Source organism: Lepidochelys kempii, chromosome 27 (assembly GCF_965140265.1).
Source record: "Lepidochelys kempii isolate rLepKem1 chromosome 27, rLepKem1.hap2, whole genome shotgun sequence".
Classification (NCBI taxonomy): domain Eukaryota; kingdom Metazoa; phylum Chordata; order Testudines; family Cheloniidae; genus Lepidochelys; species Lepidochelys kempii.
Window position 1 is genome coordinate 11,288,883 of NC_133282.1, and position 21,070 is coordinate 11,309,952.

General features: G+C 44.0%; 1 protein-coding gene across 4 annotated transcripts in view; it reads left to right on the forward strand.

Annotated features, from left to right (window-relative positions):
• Window positions 1–21,070, forward strand: part of KANSL1 (KAT8 regulatory NSL complex subunit 1) — a 156,412-nt gene that overhangs the window by 89,545 nt on the left and 45,797 nt on the right. For all 4 annotated transcript variants that reach the window (XM_073325617.1, XM_073325619.1, XM_073325618.1 and 1 more), the window contains one exon: window positions 17,982–18,123. In XM_073325617.1, coding sequence (XP_073181718.1) covers window positions 17,982–18,123 — 142 coding nt within the window. The remainder of the gene's footprint in view (window positions 1–17,981; window positions 18,124–21,070) is intronic.

Genomic DNA, 21,070 nt, shown 5'->3' on the forward strand with positions numbered 1-21,070 from the left:
CTGTATAATGTGTAATATCCATAACAAACACATTACAATTCTCTGTGAATCTTAGCAGGCTGAGGTGCTGGTTCAGGTGCTTCTGTCTCATCTGTGGGAGGACTCCAGGTGGAGGTCAGGTTGGCTGGATGCAGAAGCATTGTACTCAGTTCCTCTTGCTCCAGATCTGTATCTTCTGGCTGTGTGCGCTCCCCACAGTCCATTTTACCCACAACCCTGCCCAGAGCCCTTGAACTGTCTAGTATGAAATCTGGGTTTGTGCTTGGAACGCTGCTAATCTCTCTCTCTCTAGTACAGACACATGCTCAGGGAATCACCATACTGGAAGTAATGGTCCTTGGCCTTGAGCATATATTGTATTTATCTTCTCCCAGCAGAAAAGCCCCACTTGTCCGATTCCTTGCTTGACCGTCTTATTTTAAAGCTTGGCATTTGGGATCTTGATGATGAAGTTGTGGCCCCTGCAAGCTTCTAAACAGAGATCCAGCAATATGATAGCGTCAGCCTCTAGTAAGCTGGCAGCACACTGAGACTCGATCTTTTTGGGTGCCATTATCAAACTCCAAACTCTGTACTGGAGGTTGTGTGACTGCAGTTGCTGGTACTGGAAGTTGCTTGCGAACGTGGGGAATGAATATCAAGCAGACCAGGCCATGTAGTGGTAGGTGACTGACTTCTGATTAGGAAGCATGGAATAGTTAGATGACAAGAAAAGACCCCTGGATGTTGGGCCTAGGAGAATGCTGGGAAAACAATGGAGGATCATCAGTTATGTTTTGGCACTAACTTTCATCCACACTACATAGAGGTTGTGCTAGCAGCTGACGAGGTAAGCTCATTCTGGGTGTGCCCTGTACCTCTGGTCATATTACTGCACTCCTCCCTCTCTCCATATAAATGGATACAGGGACAGGTGTTAAGTTAAAAGGAATGCTTGACTTTAGCTCATATTAACTTTCTAGTAAAGACAAGTGCATTGTGGATTCTCTTTTCTTCATTGCAGCATAGCATCTTCTCTTCTTGATTGGTGTGAGAGAGCGGGTACACATACAGGCTGCTTGCCACGTGTTCATATATCTGCATGTAGCAGGCTTCTCTTTGGTGTATGCCTTTTATTCCGCTGACGACATGCCCCAGACCCCTCTCTCTTTTTGAAGTGCGTGGACTACTACCTGTAATAGCTGATGCAGAGTCTTACTCAAGTGTGCCAGAGTCAGACAGAAAGTTCAGGCTTAGGCTTCTTCTAGAGCCTAAATGTTCCTTCTCACTTACTAACATCACTGTTTTACATTTTTCTCAAGCATTGTAGCTCACTGCCAGGATGTGAATTGTAAGTTTGACTCCAAGAATTGTGAAATTAACTTCTCTAGTTTTCAGGACAATGTTTTTAAAAAATAACAGCTGGGGAGTCTGTCCTGTTTTGCAGCTGCACAATATATGCCTGTAGGGGGGCTAAGGGTAGGTCCTGAGGCCTCCAGGTTCAGCAAAAATTTGTTTTGACAAGAATCTGATAGGGAGGTTACTTCCTTAGAAGCTCATTGACACAGGCTCAGGGAGGCATGTGCGCCATACTCGCACTCAGTGGAAAGCCATAGGATGGCTGCTGTTTAGTGAAGCTTTGGTTTTTGACCTTGTGGATTTGCCCCAGTCTTGTTGAGGGAGCAATGGTACAAGGTTGTAATTAAAAAATGGTGTGTGTTCCTGTGATCTAAGTTTACCAGTCTAGTCCAGACTCTTCACACACAAGAATGCTTATGCCTGTTCAATGTAAGCAACTGTCTACAGTTCACAGTCTGAGAAATATGAGTCTCTGGCTCCTCGGGCCAAACTTAGTCTTCCTTACAATCTCTATATTGGACTTTTAAATTTCAAAACCCTTTGGAATATGAAGTGAGAGTTCCAAGCTTAAGATATATGAAAGAATAACATGATGGTTCCCAAAGGACTCTCTCTGCACCAGTCAATGGTCTGGGGAGGCCAGGGTGATTCCATTCTTTATATGCTTAGGAAAGAAAAGATGGGAATTCTTCCCCTCCCTCTATTCTAGTGTCAGAAGAAACCAAATGGATGTATCTTTCTGAATATATTTCTAGTCAAGCTCTCCAGTATTGTTTGGTGTAATTGTGCAGGGAAGAGGAAGCCATTCTGGTAATGGAGCTCTGGTTTCCTTCACAGCTGCATGTATAAACTCTTATTTTTGTGGGAAGAGGGAGGTGGTGCACAGTCAGAAATGGAGGGATCCTTTTGAGACTCCAGGGAATCTCTTCCTTACTAGTACTTCACGTATCAAATTTCTTTGTCCTGTCTTGGAAATTGGAGAACAGTTCTGTTTATCCATGAAGTCTCTTTGAAATTTTTTAGGGTAAAACTGGGTTTTTGACTTCATACATCTCTGCCTTGGGTAATCTGAGCTAAGTATGTGTTAAGGTTCTGTTCTCTTGTTCCTTCTCTCCACTTGAACAAATTCTTTAGAGGAGCCTGGAGGGGCTTTCAATAGATAATTTTCTCACCAGGTAAGTTTAGGGGGTACTCTGTGCACATATCCTAAATGAAGCATGGACAAGGTATCGTGAGGGACCCGTAACACATGCTTGTGATTGGGGTGTCTTGATATGAGACAAAGTTGTGCTTTGGGTGGTGTAGGCTGTTTCGGTTGCTTGTCCAAAAGAGGGTTTTGCCCTGGGCTGGATTCTGTCATTGTTACTCCAAAATATCACAGAAGTAAAAGCTGCTCTGTGAGGAACAGTTTTAATAAAGTGAAAATGCCATTGTTTGGAGAGGGAAGGAATGAATTTGCTTTGAAGAATCTGCTTCCAGTGTGTTGTCACACAGGTAATGCTTGATTTTCACATAAGAAATATGGGTAATATTTAACTATTAACTAGTCTTAAAATATCACTTTTCTCCTCCCTCCCCAATGGTTTATTATTCATGAAAGACTAACACCATTTATACAAGCCAGACGTAGCACAAGTTGCTGTTATGTAATTCCCTGCTCCTCCTATCCTCTGAGAGTGCCCCTGAATCCTGATCAGAAACGGCCGCTGTGTTCCAACCCTCGTGACTAAGGGGCCAAAAGTGATGAATGTAGCAAGAAAAGCATCTAGCAAGGTGTATCTTTAAAATAAGAAAACCCACCCCTGCCCCAAAACTAAGCTTGCACTTTCTTCCAGCTCCTGTGTGTGTAAATTATACCATAAGAGACTCCTTTTATACTTATTGATTAGTGGGTCTTATTGGCTCTAGGGAAATCTTGCTTGCCCCATCTTACATATCCCCTCTGAGTGTGGCCCTTAGCATATAAATGGTTACTATCTGCTTCTTGCTTGGACTGTATGTAGCCTTCAGCTTCTCATCTAAGGAAAGCACATGGTACATAATAAGTTAGCTGGCTCTTCCCTCCCTTCCCCCAATAACATTACCTATTGGTGGTTCTCTCATTTTTCCCACATGTGTGCGGAATGAATTTTCTTATGTGCACCAATATGGAGGTGATGTGTGAGACATTACCTCCATATTCATGTACATAACAAAATTCATACGGCGGGGGTGGGGCTGAGGGCTTTGGAGTGTGGGAGGGGTCTCAGGGCTGGGGCAGAGGGTTGGGGTGAGGGACGGGGTGGGGGAGTTGGGGTACAGGCTGCCCCGGGGCTATGGTGGGGAGAGGTGCCAGTTCTCTCTCCTCATAGCAGCACCTAGGCTGGGGGTCAGAGGTGCCTCTCCCTGCTGCGGCAGGGCTGGGCTGCGGCTGCCGGGGAGAGGTGTCTCTCCCTACCAGAGCCTGAGTGGTGCTTCATAGGCTGCTGCGCAGCTTAGAAGGAACTATTTTTAGTCAAAGGGATCCCAGCTCGCTCTTTGAGATCAGAACATGAGTGACTTCCAAACGTTATTTCTAGGCTCTTCTCTGTGCTTCCAAATCAAATGGATTTGATTGGCTATACCATTTTTGGCGTGATGAATTCTGAAGGGGGCACCACAGCCACTGCTGCTCCTAAAGATACTTCTATTGGAAGTAACAATATACCAGCAATTTTTAAAAAAGCAAAAGAAAAATGAAATGCAGAGCGTGTACAGTAGTTTGAGTGGAAACATGCCAAGATGCAGTGCTCCAGGTTTTCAGGGGCATGAAGTGATCTTCGCTTCAGACCTGAAGATCTTTAGCATTGCGCACACGGTTCAGTGGCTTACCTGATAGGTTTATAGACTTTCTAGAGGCTGCAGCATTTACAGCTCTGCTCCTTAGTCAGTTTCATAAAAGAATAGCTAAATTTTTTCTTTGTCCAGTGGCTTATATTTAAAGCTAATGGTATAACTCAGAAAACAAAGCCTCACTTTCATCTGGGTTTAAAAGCTCTGAAGAATTGGAGCTGGTTGGTGCATGAGGGAGACCTCCGCAAAAAAACAAAACCAGACAAACCTATGCATGTGTCTTCTCTGCCCTGGTCCCTGCAATGGTTTATAGACTCCAGGCAGAATGCTAGAGGCCTAATCTTGTTCTGAGCCCTCTGACCTCTACTGAGAGTAGAGTTTTCTTTTAGTTTAATCAGTTAACCATACAGCTCTCAAATACTGAGGTTTCTGGATAATTTTCTTCTTGGAATTAATTTCTTGCAGAAGATAATTTTTCATTTGTTTACTAACTTGGGTTATTGTCCTATATTTTGGTCTCCACTGTTTCCATTCTGAACTTCCTGTTTTATATGGCCCACATCATCCTTTGCAGTTGGTCCTAATTTTTGCTAGAGTACTGTTTCGTTCTGCATTAGCTGTTTTAGCACATTTGTAGTTTGAGGCTTGTTCTTGCTGGTTTTACATACAAGGCTTCATTATTTAGAGATTTATAATGAAGACGTGACTGTGGCAAGTTGAACTTAAATCCTACAGCAGGCTGTGTAGCACTGGTTGATGCAGAGAACTGGAAGTTTGTGGGGTGGCCTTTAACTTTAGTTCATATTTTCAAAGTTGACTTCTGTGAAATTGTGTGTGGGTGCTCAGCACCTCTGAAAACCAGGATGCTTACCCAAGTGCCGAAGTTTTCAATATTTAGAATGGAATGAAACAGTTTGTATATCTCTGCTGTTTCATGTTGCCTTCAAATTCAGGAAAACATGAATGAACTCTTAGGTAAAAAAAAGTGTTTTTTTAAATTTAAATGTTTTTCTGAAATAGATGTAGAGCAAATCAGCTTAATATGAATTTAGTAAAACCAGTGCAAAAATCCTGTGTGGGTGCTCTTAATTTGATTTAAGCTGGGTTTGGTAAGGAATTAAGATAAAGCACTAGATGAACTGAGGCCATGTGTACATCCAGTTGTACCCCCCTCAGTAAAGCGGTAAAACACTCCTAGTGTAGATTCAGTTATACTGGAATAACTATTTTTATAGAAGAAGGGGAAGAAGCTCTACTGGTGTATCTGTGCCTACTCTAGGGTGACTTGTACTATGGCTATAACTACTGATTTTAAGGAGAGATCACATCCCTAAACAAAATTGTTATGCCACACACAAACTGCATAGCCGCAGCCTGAATTTGTTTTCAAAACAATGCCATCTGTTAAACGAACACAACTTGCACTTTATTCATCTTTGAGTGGTGTCCCTTTTGGTGCTCCGCTGTAGGTGTGTCTGCATCCCTGCATTTCTAATCGGGGATCTTTGGTAGCAGTGTCCTTTCGGCCCATGCATGCGCTCTCCCTCATGTTGTGCCTCAAGTCAAATTAGCGCTGAATGGGGGAACCACCCCTCCGTTCCTTCTCAACCCTTAGAATTTTCTCTTAGCTCCTCTTAGTACCTTTATTCGTTTTTCTTCCTAGTGTTACAGGGTTTCCATTTAGTTTCTTTCCCTGTCCAAAAAAAAATTTTTTTTTTTTTTAATTTTATCCCTCTCTCAGCCCCCCTTCCTTGATTGCCCCTAGTCAGGGGCATGCCCACTGTCTGCTCTGAAGCACTTTCGGTGCGCAAACAGCTAGTAAGCCTAAGGACCCTATGGGCACAGGCTCCAAAATAGTGGCACTGCCTGTGAAAGGCAAGAGCACAGACCATACCATCTCTGCGTAGGTGACATAAGCGCAGAAGCCCCCTGTACCAACAACTTCTAAATAACCCTGGTCAGAGCATCCATCTCGAGCAAGATTGCAGTTTCCTCAATACCGACAAGTCAACATCCACAAGCCCTGATGGTACCAATTACCAATGCACTGCAGGAGTTTTTGATGTATTCATGAAGTGGGGTGTCTACAAACCAACATCCAAAAATCAACCTTAACTCCAGTACAGTGCTTGGAGTTTATAGGGACTGGTCTTGACTCACTACAAGCGAGAGCACTCCTCCCGCAACACAGATTTCACAGCCTGACCACTCTGTCAGTTCAGCCCAGCCACAGTCATTGACCAGACATTGCCTCCAGCTTCTTGGGCACATGGCGGCAGGCACGTTTATAATATCTCATGCCAGACTACACATAAGATGCTTACAGGCATGGCTCAGATCTGTCTACAGACCAAATAAAGACAGATTAGACCAGTGGTTCTCAAACTTTTTTGTACTGGTGACCCTTTTCAAATAGCAAGCCTCTGAGTGCGACCCCCCCCCATAAATTAAAAACACTTTTTTATATATTTAACACCATTATAAATGCTGGATGCAAAGCGGGGCTTGGGGTGGTGGCTAACAGCTCACGACCCCCCCCCCCCCCCCCGGTGTAATAACCTCACTACCCCCTGAGGGGTCCTGGATTAGACAAACCTCTATTGATGCCTTTCAGGGTCATACAGTCCCTGGAGTGGTGGAAAGATCCAACGAATGTCTGTAGAGAGGTCTCGTTCACGCAACCCCCCCCTTCCCCCTCCCGCCCCTGGCAGACATTGCTTCTAACTACAGACACATCCCTAATAGTCTGGGAGCACATCTGAACAACCTCAAGACTCAGGGCAAGTGATCTCTCCTGGAGGCGAGACTCCACATCAACCTCCTCCAACTCCGAGCGGTCAGGAATGCTTGTGCTCACTTTCTCCCACTGAATAGGGACATGCACCTGAAAATCGTGACAGACAACATAGCATGCATATACTACATAAATCACCAAGGGAGTGCCAAGTCATCCTCACTGTGCATGGAAGTGCTAAAGCTATGGAATTGGTGCATTCACCACAATGTTTTGATATCAGTGGCTTATCTACCCAGGAGTACAGAATATTGCAGCAGACAGTCTCAGTCGCAGTTCACACAGCCACACGTGGGAAATTAACTCAGTAGTACTCCATAACGTATTCTATCAATGGGAGACCCCAATGATAGACTTGTTCACTACTTACCTGAATAGGAAATGCCCACTACATTGTTCCAGAGCTGGAGTGGGAAAACACTAATTAGATTACACTCTCTCCTTCTCCCACGGGACAGGGGCCTCCTATGCACCTTTCCACCATTTCCTCTGCTGCTGAAGGTCCTGATAAAAATAAAAAGGAAAAAGTAAATATTATACTGATCGATCCCATCAGGCCGAGACAAAGGTGGTTACTGCAAAAGTGGGCCAGGTTTGGTGCAATTCCAAACAAGTCATCCTAGCTCCCTCCCTGTAGTGTTTGCACTATGTACTAGTCTCAAGAGGACAGGGCTATCCCTCAGTTCGCTCACAATGGGCCTTGTGGCCATAACTGCTTTCCATCAACAGATAGAGGGATACTAGTTTTTTGCCCACTCAACTACAAAGAGCTTCCTCAAGGGCATAGTGATCCTCTTTTTCCCAACCCTAACGTGGGACCTAAATCTAGTTTTTGAAGAGCTTAACTAAACCACCCTTTGAACTTATGGCCACTTGTTTGCTTACATACCTGTTGATGAAGACCGCATTCCTAGTGGCTATTGCCTCGGTAAGGAGAATAGGGGAGATTGTGGCACCAATGGCACACTCCCCTTCACACTATTCTTGAAAGATAAGGTCACTCTTAGGCCACAAAGTTCATCCACAAGGTGTCTTCATCTTTTCACGTAAACCCACTCAGTCATCTCCCCACCTTTTACCCAAAGCCTCACCGTGACACTAGGGAGGCTATACTACATACACTAGACATTAAGAGGTCCTTGGCGTTTTATTTGGACAGGATGAAGGCCTTTAGGAAATCTCCTAAGCTCTTTCTATCCATTGTGGAAAGGTCTAAAGGCGCAGCAGTATTGGCCCAGAGACACTCCACATGGGTCTCAGACTGTATTAACCATTATCATCATGCTTGCAATGTGTTACCTCCATCCGGAATCTGAACACATTCCACGAGATCAGTTTCCACCCCATCACCTTCCTCAAGAAAGTTCCTATCTTGAAAATATGCGCGGCAGTGATGTAGGCATCTGCTCGTACCTTCGTAGAACACTGCGCCATTACTGGAGACTCTCCTTCTAACACTATCTTTGGCTCTACAGTGTTGTCATCCATAACACACTCGACTCTGAAGCCCCAGCCTCCCACTGGGGATACAGCTCAGGGGTCGCCTGTGGTGGAGCACTCATGGGGCACTACTCGAAGAGGAAGTTACCTTGTGCAGTAACGATAGTTCTTCGCGATGTCTCTGTATGGGTGCTCCACAATCTACCCTCTACAGTGGAGCTCTCAATGGAGGCTTTATGGTAGAGAAGGAACTGAGGGTGGTTTGCCTGAGCAGCACTAATTCGCCTCGAGGCACAACGTGAGAGGAAGAGCCCATGATCAGGCTGAACAGACACTGCTACTGCAAGGAGATCTAAGGCTGCTAATTCTGCACACATGCACACTGTTTACAATGAGTACCATAGACTTAAGTTTCTAGGACTGTGACCTTGTCAGTCGAGCTGAGTGTACTGCCAGCTGTGTGCATGCACAGGTGCATGAGGATGCCAGGTAGCTACGTTTCTTGGCCCACTCCTGTCCTGTATTCTGGACTCTTGGTGTTGTGCAACCACGCTTGCTCTGTCTGGTGCTTGTTAAAGGGAAAAGCACATCCTGGAAAGAATCTCTATCCAGATAAGTGTTGTCACTCTGCTTTTAAGTGAACAGGCCCCAAATCTGTACCTACATTTTTAAAATGTTTCAAAACTTCTTCTGGAGTCATAGAATCAAGGTTTCTTTCAAAGCTAACTCTGCAAAACAGTGAGACCCAGCTCCTGTTTCAACTAGGGTGCCTGGTTTTTTGCAGTCACATGACACACATTGCTGTCTCTTGGGTCTGCCCGCTCTCTCTGTTCTAGTGAACAAGGGCGGATTGACGTACACAGGAATCCTGATCTTAGAGGACCTCATCAGTCTTGACAGAGTTCCATGTGTTCCAATTCCTCTGCATCATTTATCATCTCCACCTTCTGCTCTTTTTTAAAATTTAAGCTTAATGGAAAGCTATTGAACAGTCTTGTAAACTGACTTCCTGCTTTGATACTAAAATATGTTCCTGTAGAATGCGATTGCCATTCAATTCTGTATTTAAATGTTTGATATTACACTTGTAGAAGCAGTAATACATGCAGTCTTACAATTAAATGTACAAAACACACGCATACATGAGCATAATAGATGATTAGCAGTTTGCTGTGTTTCAGAGTAGCAGCCATGTTAGTCTGTGTCTGCAGAAAGAAAGGGAGTACTTGTGGCACTTTAGAGACTAACAAATTTATTTGCTGTGGAGGAAGCTGGAATTGCCCACCACAGTGGTCCTTATTGCCTCTGCTCTTCCTAGTGTGCACTGTCTGGTCCACCTTGGCTTTGGTAGAGTTGCTTCTGTAAACACTTCAGAAAGAGATCAGGTAGCCCATCTGTAGTGACACTGATCCTGCCCAGCCATCTGGCTGTCTCGTTTATTGTGGTGTTCTGCTTAATCTGAAACTGCATCAGCAGCTAAAGTAGACAGGACACTTAAAATAATTAGGAGTATTACTTCCTCATATTTAGGAAGCGAGGAAGTTTGATTTAAAAAAAAAAAAAAACCTAGCCTTTTTGGAGAACTTTGTCACACTGACTCCACATAACGTTTCCCCTCCCCCTCACAATATTAACTTCCTCAGCTACTCCATAAATTGTGTTGTACAAAGTTTGCTCTTTAGTGCCAGTCAGAGAAATGGAATTGACCATTGAGGAAGACCAGAGAAACTGGGACTTGAAGTTACATAGGTTACTGTTTTTCAAAAAGTTGTTGTACACTAGGAAAGTTACCAGTGTCGGCGACAGGTGTAGTTGAACCAGTGCTGATAAAAGTTTTGCTGTAAATAGCAAGAGGACCAGACTGTTTTCAGTGCCATTTTAGAAAGTGTGATTGAGCCTTCACCTGTGGTGCAAGGTGTCTGGGTGAGATGGCTGTGTGATGTGTACTTTGTGTTCAGCACAGGGATGTGAAAACCTCTTTGTTTTTCCTCTTGATGGAGCAGTGAGATGGAACATGGGTCAGGTTATTTAACTTCTATGTCACAGAAGTATTTACACAAATATAACTTATTTGAAATCCCTTTTTAATACTAGAAACTTTAGGCTCTAGTGAATGAGAACTTTTTCTAAAAGCAGAAAAACAACATAAAGATTCCTAAGCATATTAAGATTAATCATAAATCTAAAAGCTTTCTAGAAACCTCATGGGGAAGGGAATAGATAGTGTCAATAGTGGAGAGAAGTTATGGGGTGTAATCCGCTTTTGGATGTTGAGGGCAACGGATTGAACTGTGAAGAAGGCTTGCCTTACTAGCATCTAGAAACTTCTGGAAGGTGGACAGAGCAGAATATTGTGTCCCTACGTGCTGAAGGTGCTATCCAAGAATGCAGAGAGAGGTATGACAAGGAGGTCTTTGCCATTTGCTCAAACAAAAATACAAAAAATTACCCCAGCCCACAGCATCCCAAACTTCTGATGTGTAAATATACAGCAAGCCATTTAAACCTAGATGGGAAAGAAGTAACATACATACTTTAGGACTTACCTTGTGGAAAATTAAAATACTCTGCAATGACCATTGCCCTTATGTATAATTGATTGGAAAACTTTGATTGGCCAGTCTTTTCTCAAGTACACCAGACCGTCGCTAGAACGTGGGATTTGTGATCCATGCGTGGTACCGCGTTAACGCGGGGACCACGTTAACGCGGGGACCACATTAAAATTAATTCCAATTAAAGTAATTAAATTCGGGATCCATGACCGCATTATATGCGAATTCACGCTATATAAACGCACGCTCTAGCGAGGGTCCGGTGTACTTGGAAGATAGTGGACCAGATTCTCTGCCCGCATTAACTTCCCCTTTGCTCCACTTCAGTAGTACAAAGGAAATTTAATGCTGCCATTAGGAGGTAGATAGGAAATCCCTTATTGTAAAGGAGTTCCCTGGTGGCTTACAGCTATGTTACCCTACCAGCCTCTCCTACTGGGGCAAGATAGAGCATAACAGAGCTTGAGAGCAGAGCCAGTGCTCATTGTGATCTTATGGTGCTGGGATGGCAGAATAGTCTCTAGGGGACTGTTCCAGCCAGTGTAGTCAGAATAGTCCTATGACTGCTCTGATGTACGTCATAGACTCGTTAGACCTTTGGCCAGCCTTATCATTGGGCCACCTTTGCATCCTTCTCTGACTCCAGGGCTATGGGGTGTGTGTGTTTTGAGTGCAGCTGAGGATCAAGTTCTTTCTGTTTGTGTTGGATCTAGCTACCATTAGTGTCGAATTTGCACAGAGTATGAGGCCAACTTTGACCAAACATAGCATGCATTTTACACAATGAGGGACACCAGGGAGAATGACTAAATTTACAAAAGCAATTTAATGTGGTTTCCAAGGAACGTGACAGATTACAAGCCGCTGACACTGTTAGTCTGTGGAAATCTGTCTTGATTTTCTTTAACGAAGAAGAGCTGGAACCACATAAAGACACAATCAAAAAAATGATTTGGAGAAACTATGTAGTTCTTTGATGGCTTACCAGCTTAATTTTGTTCCAAGTCAATCGTGGGTCAAGCTCAGAACAAGAAGACAGTAGGAGGCTGAACTGTGGCTGCTGGAAGGTTATCCTAAATTTCTCTTTCTGTTCTAGTATTTAAAATTGGAGGTTCAGGTCTCCTCACACAAACCTCTGCAGGAGGTGGTCATAGCTTGTTATAGCAAAATAGTGTAAAACTGCAGAAGTAAAATCATAGAAAACACAGGACATTTGAATTCAGAATTTTATCAGTTTCTCAAGACCAGCACTGCTGCCCAACAGGTTCAACATTAGATCTGTATTTTCATGATATGTTTCATTGGTTTATTTGAAACTTGTAATAGGCTTGGTGCTGAAAAGGTAAGTATGTTGGTAGCTTGCAGTCAATTGTGATCTGTTCATTCTTGACAGAATGTGCCTTTTATATTTGAATAACTACTACACTTGCATAGTATATATATCTTCTTCTATTTCACAATCTTTTTGGGGTTTTCACTTTTTTTTTTTTTTTTTTTTTTTTTTTTTTTTTGCAGAGGGTTTTTCATGAGGTTTAGCATAGGTTGGGATAGGCAAAAAGCTCATCTGTGCTGCAGCTCTCCCCTCCCACCTTACCCATCAGCATCATAGCTCAAATCTGAACTGTTATTTGTGAACATTTGGAAAATTATCTGGACAGCAGTCTAGTCTCCAACCATAGAGGGGTGGATAGGAAGGGGTCCTGAATCCATAACCTTGCTCGAGGTGAGTAAAGGGAAAGAGAAATATGGATATGTCTATCCAACTCCCCCTCGTCAAAAAGCTGGCTTTTATAATTTTTCTCATCGTTTGACTGTTACTCTGTGTAGGGGAAACACTGTAATAAGAGGAAAGAAGTGCCTTGCAATTGTGCTACAATTGGGAGGTCCACATGTGGCAAGGACTGTGCTATGGAACATGCAGAGACTACTTGTCTCTGTCACCATTTCTGCTGCATTTACTTTAATGTTCTTGCCGTGGAGAGGTGGATTTGGTGTTTACCCACCAGAATCAATGTGCTTATGTATTACTGTGGTTTCTGTTGTGCAAGGTTTGGCATATTGGGTATTAAAGCATAGCTTTCCTTCCTTGATTCTTTATTTTCTTCAAGTGATGGTCCCTGTTATATTCCTCAGGGTATGCATGCGCACCATGCACCCAGAGTCTGAGAACTTGAAAAGTTGTCTGTTGGTATGCGCATGTACCGTGACTCACCTCATACATCTGTCCGGAGCGATAAGGGTCTGGGCAGACCGACTGAGTCTCCTGTTCCGTCTCATTGGTGCATGGTTCAGATCAGAACTTTGTCCTCATCTCTGATGCACTTTTGAAAGTAAGGATAGTTGTACATAGTTTACCAGTTTTATAGTAGTTTTATTGTAGCTTTTATTAGTCACACTTTTTAATACTTAGTTTAGATAGACTTTGGAGGTTTTTGACCACACGCACGAATACTCTGGGCTTCAAGCTCTGTGACTTCTGCCTGCCTGCCTTTTTGGTCAGCAACCACCACCAGTGCTGCCTCTACTGGGGGAAGCTCACATCGTGTCCAGGTGCACCCAAGAAAGTTGGGCTCTTTGCCTCCAGAAGCACCTCCATGGAGCTCGCCATGAGATCCCACTCAGACCCAGGCTGAGGGAATACTTGCCCTTACCCAGTACGTTGGTCTGACTCAGCAAGGAGCATGCCTACTGCTACCATGTACAAATCCAGTGCCAGTGGTACCACCTCTGTGGACCCCAGGGAAGTAAGGAAGCACACCCATAAGCATGGAACTGAGTCTTTCTCCAAATCAAAAAAGGTGGATGCTCCTTCCTTGAGTTCGAGCCATGGGGATGGAGCACATGCTAAGTTCCACCAACCTCCAACCCCCCCCCCCCCCCAAAAAAAAAGAAGACCTGTAAGCAATAGAATCCTGCGGTTTCAAGCTCCAATAAATCGATGCTGCCATTACCGGCACCCCACAAGACGTGGGATCTTCCTGTTCTGGGAAATATCACAGCGCCGTCACTGATACCTGGAAAAGAGTATGTGCCTCCTACACTGGGGAGATTGGGGAAAAGAGAGCATGCCCCCTACACCGGGGAGATCTGGAACAGTGGCTGTTCCTCAGAATGTGTTTGCCTTGCTGGACCCGGAGTTACTCCCTCCGGCAGGTCCCTTGACTTCTAGAGAGATCATCTCTCCACCATGGGATATGCCTTTTGGTACGGGACCCCTTGCTCTCCCCACAGATACTCTGCACTCTTCTACAGGCTCCAATGGGGCAGCCACTGGAACCAGAGTCCATCTTCTCTCCCGATGAATTGGAACTGTCTAGGTCGTACCATTTCTCTGCTCTTTCATGGAGACAGTCCCATCCATGGCAGCATCTACCACCTCAACCACTACTTGGAGCCATTGGTACCCCTATGGTATGCCTCCCCCCCCCCACAATCTCCCTTGGACCTGGCCTGTTGGCCATAGTGGGGACCCTGGTCACCCCACACCCCCCTTCCCCAGAACCTACATGGTCTGTGAGGGAACCTTCGCCTATATTCCCTCTTCCAGGATCCTTCTGGCAGGCATTCGGCTCTGCAGGGCATTCATCTCTGGAAGAAGCGGTGACTACAGCATCCCCTTGCCCATTGGATGATTTTAGACAATTTCAGAAATTATTGTGCAGAGTCGCAGAGGAACTCTAAATTCCCCTGGAAAAAAATTCAAGACCCTCAACACAAGCTGCTAGATATCCTCCACACCTCAGAACCAGTGAGAATTGTGTTATGTGCATGACTACCTTTAAAGGAACTGAAAAGTGCTACTACATCCCTGCCAAAGGTTCCAAATTCCTTTTTTCTCACTGTCCCCCAAATTCTCTAGAAGTCCAGGCTGCAACTGAACGGGGAAAGAGGGCAAGTGTCTGGAACTTTTGGGATGCAAGGTATTTCTACGTCTAGCCTACAACTCACAAGCATTACTAGCCAAAAATGATTTTCTGAATTACAGTAAATTCGAGGAACTTACTGATAGCCTGCCACAACTTGAATGAGCTCGTTTTGAGGCACTTATTGAGAAAAGGAAGCTGGTGGCCAGAATGCCCCTCCAGTTGGCAGTGGATGCAGCAGATACCTCCTCCAGGGCGATGGCTAAAGCCATAGTCGTGTGTAGGGAGTCTTGGCTCCATTCTTTGGCTTTCCTAGGGGGGTACAGAATGCTATTGATGACATCCCTTTTGACAAATCCTGTCTTTTAACCTGAAGACTGATGAATTGCTGCATACGCTCAAGGATTCCCGGGACAATATTCACTCTCTGGGTACCTACACTCCTGCCCCAAAGCAAAAATTCCACCACCAACCACCCACTCACTCAGTGGTATAGGTCTTCTCAAGTTAATTGACACCTTACAAACCTCTTAGGAAACATCAAAAAACACAGATGTCTCACCTCCCAGGGTCCCACTTGCAGGCTGTGACATCACAGCTGCAATCTCCAGCAGTGAGATATTTCTGATGTGAGCCTGAGAGCCACCATCTACTATGCCTACCACCTTGTGATCCCCCCGACTCTCTTCAGAGATTGTTTAGCTCTCTGTTCCTGAGGTTGGAGTGCAATAACAACGGTCAGGTGAATGTTGAATGTCATCCACCATGGCTGTATGATCCAGTTTATCACACTACTTCCTCCAAGACCCCTGTCCCTCTTCAGGGAGCACATTCATGACCACATTCTCACCTAAGAGGTGAACTCCTTGTTAGAATGGGGAGTGATAGAACGCATTCTCCGCAGAATATCAGGGATCAGGGTTCTATCCACTTCCTGATATCTAGGAAGAAAGGCAGGTAGAAACCAGTCCTCAGTCTCCTGCATTTCAGTTGCTTCATCCACAAGTTCAAGATTGATATGGTCATGCTGGCAGCAATAATCCCATCCTTGGAGAAAGGCATGCAGTTTACTGCTCTAGATATGAAGGACGTTTACTTTTACATCAATATCCATCCGGCCAACAGACGTTTCCTGAGCACCCACCATTTCCAGTGCAGAGTGCTCCCCTTCGGGATAGTCACTGCTCCCCATAGTCTTCACCAAAGTTAATTCCATCACAGTGGCCTATTTCAGACTTTATGGTGTCCTTGTGTTTCTGTATATTGACCGTTGGTTCCTAGCCGTGAGGTCCAGGCAAGAAGCCCACAAGTCAACCTCCATGCTACTCAATCTTCTTTCTTCCTTTGGAGTCAGCGTCAACCTCGAAAAATCGATCCTAGACCCTATGTACTCTCTGGATTTCATAGGGGCTACCATAAGTTTGGTCATAGCACGAGCTTACTTAACCTGCGAACAGTTCTGGAGATTAATGGCGACATAACTCGCTTCATGAACAATTCCCTCTGTACTAGCCAGGACTTGCCTGTCCCTCCTCGGCCACATGGCTTTGTGTACCTACGGGACCCCCTTCGCATGACTCCAACTTTGTTGCTTCCAGATGTGGCTCCAGTCTGTTTACTTACCATACTGTCATTCCAAGGCTTCCATGCTGATGATCCCCATCAAGATGCTATTATCTCTTCAATGGTGGACAGACCCACATCGCGTTTGTGTGAGAGTTCCCTTTCTTTCCTCTTCCCAGACAAGATAATTATCACTGACGCATCCTTGGGGAGCTCACCTCCATGACCATGTGGCTCAAGGAGCAAGGACTCCTGGAGAATCCAGTATGCACTTAAACATCCTGGAGCAGTGAGACCAGCATGCCAAGCCTTCCTTCCCTTCATCTGTTCCCATCATGTCAGACACCCCACCGCTGTTTTTATATCAACACAGGGAGGGACAAGATCATCCATGCTATGCGCAGAGGCAGTCAATATCTGGAATTGGTGCGTCAACCACCGGATCCTCTTGTCCGCAGCCAATCTTCCAGGGACGCAGAATGTACTCACGGACTTACTCAGCAGACATTTTGCGATGGATCACTGGTGGGAACGTCACAATTTGGTAGTACGCAACAACTTCACTAAGTTGGGGGACTCTGGTCAGAGTCCTGTTTGCTTCACAGGTAAACAGCAAATAGGGACCATCTCTGGGAGGAGGAGGCTACTTATCTCGAAGAACCTCCTGTTCTTAGGTGTGTGGTCCCTATCTGGTTCCACTTCCCTCTGCTACAGATCTGCCAGATTCGCAGTGGAGAAGGAACTGGAGACGTGGTCAGTCTGCCCTACCCTTTATTGCCTCTGATGGAAGCACAAGGCAAGCCAGGGCGCATGTGTGGACCAATGGATACTACTTCAGAAATTCTCAAACTCCAGGCACATAGTGCGCATGCATAGCCCCTCCGTGGAATACAAATAGGGAACACACAAATCAAAGAACCTTCAGTTACAGGTAAGTAGCTTCCTCTTCTGTCTTGTGTATATAGTGGTGACAGAGTAATAGTTTTGTTTTGTGAATTAATTAATTAATTATAAAATACTGTGGTGGATTACACAGTCTAGTAGAAAGAAGTGCATGCCCTTCCAGTACTGTATTATGTTCATTTCAGGGATAGTGGAGTTAGGGAAAGGGCAAACGGGTTTGGTGTGCTTTGACTCGCTGTATGGCACCTCTAAATCAGCTTGTGTTGGATGTAACCAAAAGGTGTTGCCATCTAATTGTTCTGTGGTTTAAGTGAAATACGATTAGCTTCACTTCAGTATGTAACGGTTAGATATCCATATCATGCTTGAAGGTTTGAATGAGTGGTGTGGAATTATAAGAACACAGAGCATCACCTCTAATCTGGATTTTTTTTTGTACTCGTTAAAGTACGAAACTTAACAGTATAGTCCCCTTTTTTCCTTACAGGTCAGGAAGCCCTGAAGCATATTTTAGAAACATCAGACATGAACAATGTAATCTATCATAGTAGGAGGTCTCTGCAATTCTGCAGTAGATTAACATTGTGTTTGAGAGAAGGGTATTCATGCCATTTTAGTATTAAGCTTTTGATGCGTCTGCTCTGAGTCACCCAACAAAGCTTTGTCAATGTGTGTTTGGAGTTGTGTTCAAAAGTATTTGTTTCCCTCTTTCAGGAGGAGACGGTCAGAATGGAGATGGGCAGCAGACAGAGCAGCTATAGTCAGTCGCTGGAACTGGCTCCAAGCTCACGTCTCAGACCTGGAATACCGAATCCGACAACAAACAGATATTTACAAGCAGATTCGTGCTAATAAGGTAAAGAATGGAGGGATTTGGGGATGCTTGTGTTTTTGTCAATGGCTGTTTGCTTTCAGAGAGAGCGGGGTGTGCATGCATATTACGTATTGTTCTGGATGTTGAGGCTTAATATGTCTGCTGCCACTAGGCATATTGCACAAATGTGGTTAGTTCTAAAATTAATTTGAACATGTGTCAGGAACAATTCTTTCATCTGGGGGTGACAAAGAGCATAAAGATGGCTGCATCATTAAAGCCAGTGATTATAACGGTTTAACAGGGCTGGTGCTGAGAGTTGTTACCTTCCCAGCCAGTGTGTGAAAGCTGTTATAGTGAGTTCTTGTGGGAGTAGTTGAGGGTGAGTGTAAAGACCAGCAGAGCAAGAGAAGTCTGGGGAAGAAGAAACTGATCTGTACTTAATGCCCAAAAGGATGTGACTTTTTTAGACTCTTATCGGATGACACAAACTTTTAAAGTACCATAGCATCAATATATGGGGCTTTGGAAATTGGGGAAGATTCCACCGGGGGAAGCCAGCAGAAATGTGTAGCATTTCAAGGGGTTGAAGAGGCAAAAAAGAAGAGAGAGATTCTTACATAATTGTTGAAAGAGGAGATAACAGGGAAGAAGAGACTCTAATAAGAAAATACTACAATTGGGATATTTCAGGTCTAAGTGCAGCTGCTTTTATTTGGAAACAGACTGACATAAGTTTGCTTCCTGTGGGTTATAGTGTCATACTTGACTTTTATACAAAACTTCCACTGTGCTTTTACATAGGCTCTAGTGGTCTGTGTGAAATGTAACTTTAGAGGCAAACTAGGAGCCATGTTCATGGAAAATTTAAACTTGAAAGCAGGAAGTAAATGGGAGAGATGGAGGATTTGTCATCCCATTCCAGACATCTGCCCTAGAGAAGAGCAGGCTGTGTGTTTTGCATGATCGGAGTGGAGCTAATATTCTTTACACTGTGCAGACCAGCATAAGTGTCTGTGGCAGTGCAGCTTTTCCTATTTTCCTTGAGATAGCATTTCCATAGGGCTTCCACTTCCTCAATTTCATCTCTCCCCCCCCCCCCCCCCCCAAAAAAAAATTGGGAGCTAATTTTAGTACTCCTGGAAAATAAATGAGACTCTAGGTTCGGACTTCAAGTGCTGAGTGAATTTTCCACCTTCCAGTTCTGCCCAAAACCTATGCAGTTCTGTCCAGTAGTCCGGTCCAGGGCCTCTTGTCAGTTCTACTATTACTTCTGATCTGTAGCATTTCCTCTTCTTCCAACCCAAAACCCACATCCACCTCTGCTGGTGCACCTCAGACCCTAATGTACGATGTACCCATAGATATTCCAGCCCTGGGCTTTTCCTGAATGTTGATCAGTAGTTCCAAGTGAGTTGAAGTCTCTTTTTTTTCCCTGTGTGTGTGGACATTCATACCCATTCACATGCAAACCCAGGTCTCTAGATTGGGAAACCCCAGTATGAGCGTCAGTGTGTTACTTGCTGCGTTGGAGTTATTCTTTCAGTCATCATAATGTGGGCTGCTGCTTGTGTGGGCATCCATTTATACATTTGACAAACAGCAGGTTAAATGGAGGCAGCCAGTCAGGCCTGGTGGTCTGATGATGACTTGTTCTGTTCAGGCCCTAGGTTCTCTGTGCATCAAGGGCAAGGGTTACTGGAGTGGCAACATACTTTGCCCCTGGCCAAGGGAGCCACCTAATGTTATTACTAGTTAGAGTGCCATTTAGTGGGTCTGACACAAACTACATCCATCTCTTATCCTTCTGGTTGCAATCACATGGTGTTCCAAGGACTAGCGGGTGAGGGGGACATATATATGGGAGGTGCATTTAAACAGCTGCTATAATTGTGTAGACTAGAATCAAGTGCCTTTCCTGCTCCAAGTATTGCAGTGTTTAACAGAAGTGAGCTGTAGCTCACGAAAGCTTATGCTCAAATAAATTTAGTGCAGAGACTCTAGATGTGGTAACCATTCTGTACTAAGTGACAGCTTACCCACAGCCTGGCATGTCTAGGGTGATGTAAATCAAAAGGATTTGTCACCAATTTTAATCATGATTTTTAGATCAACAAGCAGGAAATCTTCCTCATCGATTTTAATCGTATTATGCTAAGCATAAGTATTTAGTTATTTTCCAAAAGAAGATTTGATTCTGATTGGTTGGTAACCATTCAGACAGGTTAATTTGCAGCTAAATATAGCGTTCACACTAAATGTGGTATTTCTTTTGTGCTAACCAGGATGGGGGGAGAGAAATGGCGGTGGAGTGGAAGGATATGTATTTACAAATATTTATTAGCAATTCTAGAACTTAACTTTTATTTAGATTCTTAATTTTTACATTTTTTATGTTAGACGGTTACATTTCTTATTGTGTCAAACTGTATTTGGATGGATATTCAAATTCAATTAAATATGCAAAAGCAGCATTTTAGAATGTTTTATTAAGTAAAGCACACTCAAATGTTCAGGATACACAAGGAAAAAAGTTGATCTGAAAGTTTGTCAAAAGATGTTTTACATATAAAATTGATTCCTTAAACAAGGGGTTGTATATCTGTGGTTAGTGAATTGAACTGGTTCTTGTTTTCTCTCATCTCTCTTATTCAGAGATTGGAAGGGGAAAATAAGCTTTCCTTCCTTTTCAGCTTTGTGGTTAGTTTATTCAAAGTTAAGAAGTCACTGGACCGAACTAGTTGAATAAACTGAAACGAAGAACATGTTCTCTCTCTACCTGCAGAAGAGGCTACTGCTGTCAAAAACTAGTTTAGTACTTCAGTATGCTATGGTTCCAAGTGCTTAGCCAGTGACTTCCATCAATTCAGTGATTTGAGTTTCTTAAAATCTTGGCAGCAAACGTACTGCTTTATATTATTTTAAATTATTTTACTAGATTATAGTAAGCGTAGGCCTTAACATAGGTTGTCATAACGTCAAATGTAAT